Genomic DNA, 11,980 nt, shown 5'->3' on the forward strand with positions numbered 1-11,980 from the left:
AAGTTAGTGACCTAGTCAAATATCAGTCACTAATGGACTAGGATTTGGAGGATTTACTTCAGTGTTAGGAAGATTACAAATAGAGCATATGCTTTCTACTGGATGGCTGTTTCTCAACAGATATTAAGAGTAGTAGTCTCTTAGTAGCTAGTTATTGCTCTCTTATAGGATGAGATTCCCATTTCAGCTCAGCAGGAATGGGTTTATTATACTGTAAAGGGATAATCATTCAGTAAGTTAACTTAAAGCTACTCCTAACTGAATGATGTTTACACTCAAGTTCTGGTGATTTAGAAGAGACTGATGAAGCATTTGGTAAGGCATATAAAAGTCGTTGCAAAGAATCTTTGCCTCTCCATCTGTTCAATCAACCAATTGTATTATAGTATTTAATACTGACTTCTTTCAGTAATTCAAAAGAGACTTACAAATGCTGGGAAAACTCTGCATCTAGGGCATGTATAAACTTGCTGATTATGTTTCTAACTGCTGAGAAATGGAGATGAAAAAGACAAGAGAAACACAAAACATTCTCAGACACATCCCTTCCAGGCACAGCTAGTGGTTTGGTTTTTGTTTTAATTTAACTTAAAAAAGTGCAACCCCACGATTTGGATATGGCTACACCCACAAAACTTTGCATATGCCTTTGCATGAATTTTTCTTTCCTGTTTCACACTTAACCAGCACAAGCAGTAAAAGCTTGTAGTTAATAGAATTAAAAACATCAGATTAATTTGTGGAGAAATATTCTGTGATTACACAGCCTGTCATATTGTGGCCAACTGCACATTCAGTGTTTAATATTTTTCATGTTCACTGTTACTGTTAGTAAGACATTCCTGGAGTTGAGGTCTAAATTCAGACATTTTCCTCTACATTCCATCTTATTCTTGCCAAACAGGCTACAACATCTAATGCTTACTCAAGACAGTAAGTGCTACTCACGGATTTGTGGATTCAGATTATGAACTCAACTGTTTTGAAGGCAGAAAAATCCACACCCACATCACAAGAATACTTTGAAACAAACTCAAACTTTACAAAGTCTACTGAATGCTGTTCAATTCTATCCTCATCAATGCAGCACGGAGTTATCCTTACAAAGAGTCCATAAGCTCTGACAGCCTCCCACACAGTTCTTTTTTTCTTTCCCTTTTCCCATCTTTTTTTTTTTCCTGCTACAACGTCTCAAAAATATTTTTGTACTGCAAGCTAAAGGTTGGCAAAAGCCATCACCTGGCCAACAGGTAAAAGCCAACACAAGACAAACTTATGTTTTCTGAGTTGACAGCTAAATAGCAACCAGTTTAGAAACTAATCCAAGAGCCATCTTGAAAAAAGTTCTTGCTTTAGACCCACTGCATAACAATTTTCTCCTCCACAAAATCATGGAAGTACAGAATGGTTTGGGTTGGAAGGAACCTTCAAAATCATCTAGGTCTAATCCCCTGCCAGGGACAGGGACACCTCCTACTAGACTGGGATGCTCAAGGCACCAGCCTATCTGGCTTTCGACACTTCCACCTTGGAACCTCCACAACTTCTCTGAGGAACCTGGTCCAATGACCTCACCACCCTCATGGGAAAGAGTTTCCTCCTCGTGTCTTATCCAAATTGAGCTTCACTCAGTTTAAAGCCATTAGCCCCTGTCCTGTCACTCCATGCTTTTGTCCAAAGTCCCTCTCCAGCTCTCCTGGAGGCCCCTTAGAATACTGGGAGGCTGCTAGCAGGTCCCCTTGGAACCTTGTCTTCTGCAGATTGAACGACCCCAACTTTCAAATATCCTATTCGAACTTAAAACAAACAAAAAACTATTTACATATGAATGTTACATGCTTTAAGGTTAAGACACCATATTCTGATGAATGTATGTAATTGTATCAGACACAACTTGCTTTGTTTAGAGGGTGGCAAATCCATGCAACACACAAAAGGAGCATCTAAATTTTGCTCCACATTTTAGGAGTGAGGAGAAAAGGCCAACACACGAAGGTGCAGACACATAAAACTTTCTAGATCCTTCTTGGAAGCTGATTACATAAAATGATAAAGTTGTATTGCCCAAGAACAGTATGCCTTGAAAGGAAAACCTTAAAAGTTTTAAGACAAGCTGAACATCTGTGTTTCACCATAACTATTGTTTCATCACACAAGAAAAACCCCAAAACATACCAAACAAACAACAAAACCAACCAATTAGTTTTTGATACTTAAAGGTGGCATTTTAGCCCTCTTGAAATCACCATTTTTGTCCCCTTTTTCCTGGGATGGATCAGAATTTCATGAGCAAGGCTGGAGTTACAGTCTAATTAGTATTACCAGCAACGTTTTGGTTGGGAAGAGATTCAACACTTTCATTCTGTTACTTCTGTAACACTTCCATATCTCCATTCCTCCTGGTTTTAGCACCCAGATGAATTTTTAGCAATTGCTTGATACACTTGATCTTAACAAGGACCGAGTCTAAATTAATAAAGATTTCTTTCTCCGAAAATACTAAGTAGACACAGAGATGATTGGGGAGGTTATAAAGGAGACACTGTTCTAACAACTCCCTTTATACTCTCATTTGCATTTTTAACGTGCAGTAGAGCAACAAGAATTTGGCAACATGTACCCCAGGGTATTTACAGAATGTAATTTAAAAAAATCCACAATAAAGCAACACTAAAAAACCCCAAACCCACCACAAACATCGAGAGAAACCCCAAATCATAATTTCTACAGTGACAGTTCTGTATGAGAAAGAAACAGCATTTACCTGGAGGAAGATTGAACTTTACTCGATTCGGGAATTTCTGGTACAGGTCGATGCCTTAATATGAAAGATCTGCTTGCTCTTGGAAACACCTTTGTGCAGTTTTGTGCACAGGAATCGTATAAGTCATTCTCTACCATTTCTCCTTTAAACTTAAAGAATGGAGGTTTCGGCTGGCTATCAGATAAATCATCATCTGCAAACATGAGATGTTTGTTTTCGTTGCATTTTGTCTCGCATGAATGAGCAAATGAAGGAGAATCACCAAATGTCAAAGAGCCAGACAAGTGCTCATCAGCTTGGTATGCAGCAGCTTCTTCCAGCGGTGTATCTGTTCGAGTATGTGTCTTAGTGTTTCCACTTAGACTAATGGCTTTTAGTATGCTGTCTGAATTCTGGTATAAACTAGAAAAATCCTCGTTTGTAAAGTTGTCATCATTTGCCTCTGATGAGTTTTGCTCTGCAAGTTCAAACCTTTCTTTGTCAATGCAAGCTTTGCTACGAAGATGTTCTGACAGTGTTGCAGGTATCAAGCTGGGCCCATCTACACTTGAAGTGCTTGCTGGAGACTCTGGATTTGAGGAAGAATATTGCTTCTCTTCTGCAGTTTTCGAGTCTTTGAGTTTTGGATTTTCACAGAGGAGAGAATTTCCTTGCATTTTGGAAAGAGTGGCATCTAAATGCTTAAGAATCCTTCTGCGGTGCCCTGTAGGCAGCACTCCCATTTGTTGGAGCACACTGTTATCCATTCCCACACAATCTGTCACAGCATTATAGCCATAGTCCTTAAAGTTAGGCAGATACTGCCCCAAGTTAATGTTGGCCAAGAAATCTCCAATATCAGTGCCATTCTCAGTGGATGATGACATGATGGCAGCTTCATTCCGAATGTTGCCCCACACAGTCATCTAGAAATCAGGTCAGGATGCAATGGAGCCCCCCACATCTGGGGTGAGGCAGCCAATGGAGAACAGCAGTTTCTTCAGGATGCTGCTTCAAATTTCTTCCCTTCAAACTGATTTCATGCAAGACTGCAAACCTACAGAAAAGAAAAAGTGGATTAAACAGATCTCCCACTTGAATTTACACTTATCTTGCATGAAATTCTGAAAGGCTTCCTGTCATTTCTGCACTGATATTTCTAAATGGCTTATGTATGAAAATTTCAAGGAGGGTAAACAGTGTAACCTCCATCATTGCATCTTGGCCTGCATAAAGAGAATAGAAAAATCAAAGTCTTAACTCAGCACCAGGAATACAACCTGCAAACACAGAATCCCAGTAGTTAACATTAAGATGAACAGCTGAGAGGTGAACCACTTGTCTACATACACACACTTGCTACACAGTACATGGGTATAAGGAGGGCAGGAAAAAGTGATCTAAGACCAAAAGTTGGAACCCAAAACTTTCCTATTCCCATGCTAACACTAATTAACTACACTGTAAGGCTTCTATGCTCTTATCTTCTGAGCTTTACACCCTTCTCAGCACAGAAACACACTTTCAGCAGGGAAAATGGAAAAAGTACTGGCTATAGCACCTTATGTGAACTGTGGCTTCAAGTCCTCCTGCGCCAAGAATCCATCTGAAAAATGCTATAGCAATAATTTACAATGGTAGAATCACTCTGCATGTGCAGGTGTGTGAAAGTGTCTTAATTACTGAATTGTTTAAATAACTACAGGCAGAAAGCTATGGAAGTAATCAAAATATATCTCGTAGATCAGGCCTTTCAAAGAACTGTTACAACTCAAAACAAGAAACAACTACAAGCTTTGCAACTCTGTCAAGGAAGTAGTTTTCCCTTGGCTATTAGCAAAGGCGTAGCTCCACAGGCAAGCTCTGGCCTACACACCTGGGATATTTGGTATCTCAAGTGCCCATGACAGTTTCTAGTCAGTAATTTCCAACTTTGCTCTTGTACTCTCCAGATCCCACCTGTCTCAGTCCTTTCTTTCAGGCTCATATCCAGATTCACAATTTACAAAATCCAAAGCAGACAAAATACTGCTCTGAAGGTGTTTGAGTCAGCCTGAAATTGCGTCCCTTTAAAGAAGATTTAAGCTCAGCAGCAGTCAACAGGTTTTTTCACCTCCCTCTTCCTGTATACAGAGTAATTTGGCCTTAGGAAAACCTGCCTAGCAGTTGTTCTGGCATGCAGGTACTAGCCTTAAGCTGCCTGGAAAAGAAAGAACAGCTTCAGTAGAACAGCCTAAGACTTAAGTAGCAATTAGAAAGAAACAAAATCTTATTGTAGTAGGTATTGATACCTTCTTAAAAATATTTCCTGACAAAAAGGGTACTACTTATGATCCAGAACCGAAGCTTAAGCAATTGCCTGCTTTTGTTCTGCAAGAATTCCTCTTACAAAGGACAAAAGCTCTTCCTGTATGAGTCCCTTAATATCTTTTCAATAACTAAGTTGTTATTCAGGAAAATCAGTCATAAATAAATCTTTATGGCCCTCTTCAGTCCTCAAAGCCACATCAAATAAATACAAATCTAAACTCATGAACTGAATGGAGCACAACTGTTGCTATTGGTGATAGTACTTTATTATGATGGTGAGAGAAATGATTAAATAGCTCACTCACTGGAAGTACCTTTGTAAATATCTTTACTTCTCCCACACTTTTAGAAAATGGCCATCAAAAACAGGGAAGAAAACACCTCTTTCTACTTAAACCATATGTGACAGAAGAAGAAGAACAACAACAAAAAAAGATGATGAACAAAGATACATTTTTTCTGGAAGATGCCCTAATGGACAAAGCACACTTACTATAAATGTTCCATTATTTTAAACAAGTCTTTGGATTCTTGCTAATCTCTTCAGCTTTGTTTTGGAGGCAGTCTACGAGTCTGAAAAATGACTTCTTATCCTGAATGCGATATTCATACAACTGAAAACTCTAGAGAGAACACTACAGGCCAAGCAAGTATCAGCCTCTCAAGAGAGATTAAGCCTGCTAGTCAGGCAACCCTCACTAAAATATTCCCAAGTCATTTAAATTCTAAACTCTGTGAACTGAGCTAAACTGAGTAAAAATCAGCTTCAACTTTGTCCTTTCCCAACTTGTGTACTTATCTAAATACTCATGGTTCCTTTAGCAATTTCAAGCATCAGCATTTATCTTGTAAGCCTCTAGCCATAAAAGATAAAATTCAGCAGTCTGGCCCTTTCGCTCATCTCTAAACCCTGAAAAATACAAACATAAATTCATAATCTCTTAAGAAGTTGAATATATATTGTGAGTATAGAATGGCAAATAATTAGGACAGAAATAACTAAAGTGGGCACAAAGCATCAGGCAAGCACTTTGTGTACCGGAGAACAGTCTGTCACGTAGCCACGAATGAAAAAACAACCCAAACCCAAAAAGCAAACCACACATTTTCCAGCTTATACAAGTCCTACATCATTTATTTCCAGACACTATGGTTCTCTCAGTTCCTCTGCCTTCAGCAGTCACAAAATAAGACACTTAGGAAAGCATCTTTTAGCTAGACATTTAGAAAGAAATGTACATTTTGATAGAAACATATGTGTACTTATACCCACAAACACTCTTTTTCAATATCTAAACACTGGTTTTCCTACAGGCAATGGTTTTCCCCGCACCTTATTCTGGAATGTCTCCAGTGTTGTTACTTCAGGAACAAAATAGCCACGCATTATCAGCCCTCTGGATCCTAACCCGTCTCTGTTACCCAGCACAGAACAAACTTTGTTTCAAATCTCCCAGAATCATCACTTTCTGTAGTTTATTTTGGAAATTAGACTGGAAAAGGAAGAAACTGCCTACTGAGAAGACACTTTGACCACAAAATGCCAGCGCTGCCACAAGCTGAGGCCCAGGACATTTTCTGTTTCATTAGCAATCTAGCAGAAGCTGTAAATGCATCCATCAAGATTCACAAAGGTGTGCTAGAGGTCTGGCTTGGCAATGCAGCTTATTAGATACCAGTAAGCTCACAGGCACACATTTTGTGGGTCTAAGCAAAGGGTAACACCTGCTTTTGTTACTTGAATTTCGGTCTGAGTAGTCTAACCAACAGCTAAACACATCTACACACACCACTGAATATTTTTTATCACAGGCTAGAACATAAATACCGAATCCTTTCTTAAAATGTTTTATCCTTACTGGAAGTTTAAACTCAAGAAATAAGACACATGGTATTGCTGAGGGACACAGTTCAGCACCACACTTGTTAACAGTTAGGTAATGGTTGGATTTGATGACCTTAAAGACCTTTACCCACCAAAACAATTCTATCATTCTAGAGAATCACAGAATCAGTCAGGGTTGGAAGGGACCATAAGGATCATTTAGTTCCAACCCCTCTGCCATGGGCAGGGACACCTAACTCCAGAGCAGGCTGGCCAGAGCCTCATTCTGAGAATACATAAAAGCAGAACTCAAGGACCACCTTACCTAATGCTGTACAAATATTCTTTAGGATTTTTTTATGTGGTGCCTATGTATGATACACACATTTATATGCATACACTCACATTCACATCCATTTTGTAGCATCACAGCAAGGTTATGTAAACAACCTTCAGCTTTAGTGCACATCCTGTGAAATGAAACCACCTCTCCCAACGGCAAGGCAAAATAAGAGTCTTCCTCTGGTCTTCCATAGAAATAAATATCAGAAAAGAAGAAAAGAAAAAAAAACCTAACCACAAAAATAACTGATGGGAATTTGGTCTTGCTTTGATAAGCCTATGTTGTCATATTCTCCAAGACAGAAAAAGACGAAAGTCATCATTCAACATAGTTACTAAAAACAGGAAAATGCTGCAGCAGATACACAAGAAATCAAGCTTCTTGAAGCCACCTGGCCATTGGACTTTATAGAAGTAAGAGTGAAACATTTAAATTGCTATGTGAAAAAATTATACAAGGGAGATCATCTGGGGTTTTCTTCCAAGAAAGTATGTCTGGCAGGGGATGAATTGTGATTTGTATTGCAGATCTCAAGCCTTACACGGAGTGATCCATCTTTTGTAGAAGATTGTGTTACTACACTTCTTCACAAACTGATTTTCACTTCCTTCCTTCTCCCATCTCATGCAAGGGGCTTTGACAAGAAGGTACAAGAACTCAGGGTGGCCTAAGCGCTCTTTTCGTTATACTGAAAGTGACAAATAGTATCAAAGGGTAACAACTACACTGGCACAAAGAAACTTACACAAGTTCCAGGACCTTTCCTCATCTAACATTGTGGAAAGCTCCACAGCTGATCCTATGATTCTTCCGTTCTATAATTATCAAGTTGAAAATTCTTCAAGACAACACTGATTGGAAGACAAACTTTATGCTGAAGCAAACGATCCAACTTTTAATGAAGTAACATGTGAACAGCAAGATAGACATTGAAACTCAGATGAGACACTTTTTCCCTCCCCCTTATTTAGATCACTACAGATATTTGCCTGAAGAAAGTGTATGGCAATATAATCACACTTCAAGCAATCAGTTCAACGAGCAAGTTCAGGCTTGCTCCCAGCTTCTGCTAAACCACACACTAGATCCAAATAATCAGGAAAAAGCCCCAAAATAAAACAAGCACTGTAACAGGACTTACCAGGGAGCAGAATGAAATCTGCCAGTAGCAAGTTTCATATTGCCACTGTCACTTGACTGCAGACAAGCTGAGAAGATAAGCAGGCCTAGAATGTGTTGTCAATAATTAAGGATCTACATCATGCAATCAGCACACTGACAGTATGCTAAATATATGTGTGTGTGCATATATATATATATATATATGTATACAGCTTTCAGATGACCTGTTAAAGTAGTTACCTAATGAATTAATATTTGGCCAACTCAGAGCAAGATAACTGCCTGCAACAATCCAAACAGAACTTTTCCAAATCCAAGGGAACGATGAGGTGCAGTTGAGTGTAGTGGATAGTTACGAAACACCTCTAATCACATCCTTTGTCAAAATGCTTCTTTGCTCTCTTTGTTTTGTGCTTTGCCTTCTTTTTTAATTTACATTCGTTCAGAACACTTCTCTTCCACGGAAAAAGTTCAGCCACCTTCTCTGCCTCAGACTCAAACCTCATAGTGCAAGAAATTCCAGTGGAACAACTTGCAGCCTCCGGAGTAAGGAGCTGCACGGCATGAATAAGCAAGCTGAAGGGGGAATTGGTTGGGTACACTTTGGATAGTTGTTGTGGCAACACTTGGGTGCTCTATCATTCACTGCGTCTTTTCTATCTAGACCACTCTAGGGGCAAGTAACCTTTCTCGGACCGAATTTCATGTGTTCCCTGATACAATCACCACAAACGCAACGGCGCCTTGTGCAACTGCTTGTGTCTAACTTCGCAACAACTCATGAATAAACACGCACTAACACAGCGCTGTTCTTCAGTGTGTCAATTACACGCAGACCGTTAAAGCCTTCTCAACTAAAAAGAAAACAGAAGGGAAGGAAGGGGGAAGAAAACCCAACAAAACACGCCTTACTTTCTGCCTACGAGCTATTGCGTGTCAGGTTCCAACTTCGGTACCTGACATGCCCTTTACCAAACCCCTCAGCCGCGAACTTCAGTCACTCTCCAGCAGCGCCGCGCTCGCTGGCTGGTGCTGCCGGCAGGACGTGCACCGGCAGCGGCAGCGGCAGCTTCAGGGGCACAGCGGCAGTCCAAGAGAAGCTCCGGGCCCGGGCAGCTGCCCGCGCAGGCCGCCGCGCACAGGGCAGCCAGAGCCCCGAGAGCTCCGCACCCCGCGGAGCTGGCTTACCTCGGGCGCAAAGCAGTGGGGGAAGAGGGAAGAGAGAGGCGAGGAGGAACAGTAGGACCTCAGATTGCTTCAGCTTTCTTTGGTCCCCGCGGCTCGCCGCTCGTTTTCTTGCTTGCTTGCTTTCTCCTTCCTTCCTGCCTCCGCACTTCACCCCACCCCCGGCAAGCCGCGCCCGTGGCGCGCAGCTCCCGCCCGCCCTGCCTCCCGCAGGAGGCGGCCGCACCTAGGCGCGGGCGGGGAGCTGCTGCCGCGGCACTGCGCGGCCCTGCGGGGCGGCTGCTCAGGGTGTGCTGGCCGGGCCGCGGACTTCTGGAGGAGGCGGGGGAAGCCTCGATGGGCTAAGGCCAACTGTATGAGATTCAACGAGGACAAGTGCGCTTAGGTCCCACCAACCCCATCAGTGCTCCAGGCCTGGGCAAGGCAGCTGGGAAATGGTCAGCAGAGAAAGCCACAGGGGCGTTGAAAAACAGCCAGCTGAATGCGAGCTGGTGTGTGCCCAGAACGGCCCAAGGAGGCCACCAGCAGCCTGGCCTGGGCCAGGAACGGTGTGACCAGCAGGGAAGTGATCACCCCTCTGGTGCTGGTGAGGCCACACCTTGAGTTGTGGGTTCAGTTTGGGGACCCTCACTACAGGAAAGACAGAGAAGGGCCACAAAGCTGATAAAGGGTCTAGAGAACAGGTCTGGGGAGGAGCAGCTGAGGGAAGCGGAGTTGTACAGCCTGGAGGAGGCTTCTGGCTCTACATCTACCTGAAAGGAGGTTGGAGCCAGGTGGGTGTTTGTCTCTTCTCCCTAGTGACAAGAGGAAATGATTTCAGGTTGCACCAGGTGAGCTTTAGATTGAATATCAGAAGAAATTTCTTCACCAAAAGGGTTCTCAAAGACAGGCTCCCCAGTGAGATGGTTTAATCCCCACCCCTGGAGGTGTTTGAAAGAGTCATGGTGCTGAGGAACACGGTTACCCCCAGACCTGGTAGAGTTAGAGAATAGTTGGACTCAATGATCCAGAAGATCTTTTCCAAACAAATGATTGTACAATTGAGTTCCTTTGCGGCCACAGGCCTCAGCTCTAGGAATGCTTGCTGCCCCAGCACTGGAGTTGATGATGGGGTATCTTCCCTGCCTCTCTGCCTGGCAGCTGGTAGCTGTGCCAGCAAGCAGAGGGCTTCCCTGTGTCACCTCTGGCAGCAAACAGGGCCACGCTCAGGAAGCAGTGTTGCCTTACGGTGCAGCTGTGGAGTGATTGCTTGCTTTTAAAAAACACAGCCAGAATTACTCAGCTTGCAGTAACATGTCATAGAATCATAGAATCAACCAGGCTGGAAGAGACCTCCAAGATCATCCAGTCCAACCTAGCACCCAGCCCTAACCAATCAACTAGACCATGGCACTAAGTGCCTCATCCAGGCTTTTCTTGAAGACCCCCAGGGACGGTGCAACTTCCCAGCTTCTAGGAACTCACTCATGCCTCTGAATTGCTGTTGCCAAGGTGAAACTATCTTTTTGTTACACAAAATACACACGACAAATATTTTAATAAACTCCACCTGGGTATGTATGCCTCTTCTTATAGGCTGGACTGGATGATCTTGGAGGTCTCTTCCAACTTGGTTGGTTCTATGATTCTTCTTGATGTACCAGTTCTGGCTTTTTTTCTAGGTAAATGCAAGGACACAGAGAAGGCTCATGCTGTTGTAGCTGAAGGATGAGGTCTACCAGTCCTGAAGCAGAAAAGACACCAAATATTTACTGAGAAAAAAAGAAGGCAGTAATTAAAATGCTCATTTAGGAACAAGTAAACCTGGGTTCTTAATCCTGCTTCAAAGATAGATTGCTACATGCTAAATACACCTTTAGTAAACAGCCTCTCTATTAGTAAGGCTGTCAAAAATTCTTGGTGCCGTTGTAATAAAATGAGGTTCCACTCTCCAGCTCCCAGTCAAAACAACCCAAAGTTTGAAGCTCAGCATTAGAGAACCAACTCCACCAGTGCCCAAACACTTCTGGAAACCCTGCTTCAACTGCTAATTATTAGATGCCTAAATACCAGCGTACCAAAAAAATGCACTTAATTTAACCTCCGAAACTTGTATTATGCAAGCAAATTTTGTGGCAGGAAAGTCCCGCTCCGGTGCAAACCTTCAGGCTTGGCTTTTTAGATAACCTAAAAGAATTAATTTTGCTCCTCTTTCTTAACATTTTATTGGTGCTTATGCTGAGTCTGGCTCAGTGTCTCCAATTATCTGCAAAGGGATTCGGATGCCTCCAAACCAAGTTAGCACACAGACGTGATTCGGGGAAGTCTACTAACCACTCTTTTTGATCACAGCCTTTTTGGATGGAAACCTCATGACTCACAGAGTCATCCCAGCACAGATTTGCCCAAGACTTCCAGCTAAGCCTAGCTTCTTTTCAGAGCAGTTAAGAATGCTAATGAATACTGACTTAGG

The 11,980-nt window shown here is 42.3% G+C and overlaps 1 protein-coding gene across 2 annotated transcripts in view; it reads right to left on the reverse strand.

The window, feature by feature from the left end:
- ARAP2 (ArfGAP with RhoGAP domain, ankyrin repeat and PH domain 2) overlaps positions 1-9,870 on the reverse strand; it is a 147,926-nt gene extending 138,056 nt beyond the window's left edge. For both annotated transcript variants that reach the window (XM_064149116.1, XM_064149115.1), the window contains exons 1-2: positions 9,532-9,870; positions 2,765-3,800 (exon numbers count right to left, since the gene is read on the reverse strand). In XM_064149116.1, coding sequence (XP_064005186.1) covers positions 2,765-3,669 — 905 coding nt within the window. In that variant the 5' untranslated portion in view covers positions 3,670-3,800; positions 9,532-9,870. The remainder of the gene's footprint in view (positions 1-2,764; positions 3,801-9,531) is intronic.
- Between the last annotated feature and the right edge of the window lie 2,110 nt (positions 9,871-11,980).

This window comes from Pogoniulus pusillus, chromosome 9 (assembly GCF_015220805.1).
Source record: "Pogoniulus pusillus isolate bPogPus1 chromosome 9, bPogPus1.pri, whole genome shotgun sequence".
Taxonomy (NCBI): domain Eukaryota; kingdom Metazoa; phylum Chordata; class Aves; order Piciformes; family Lybiidae; genus Pogoniulus; species Pogoniulus pusillus.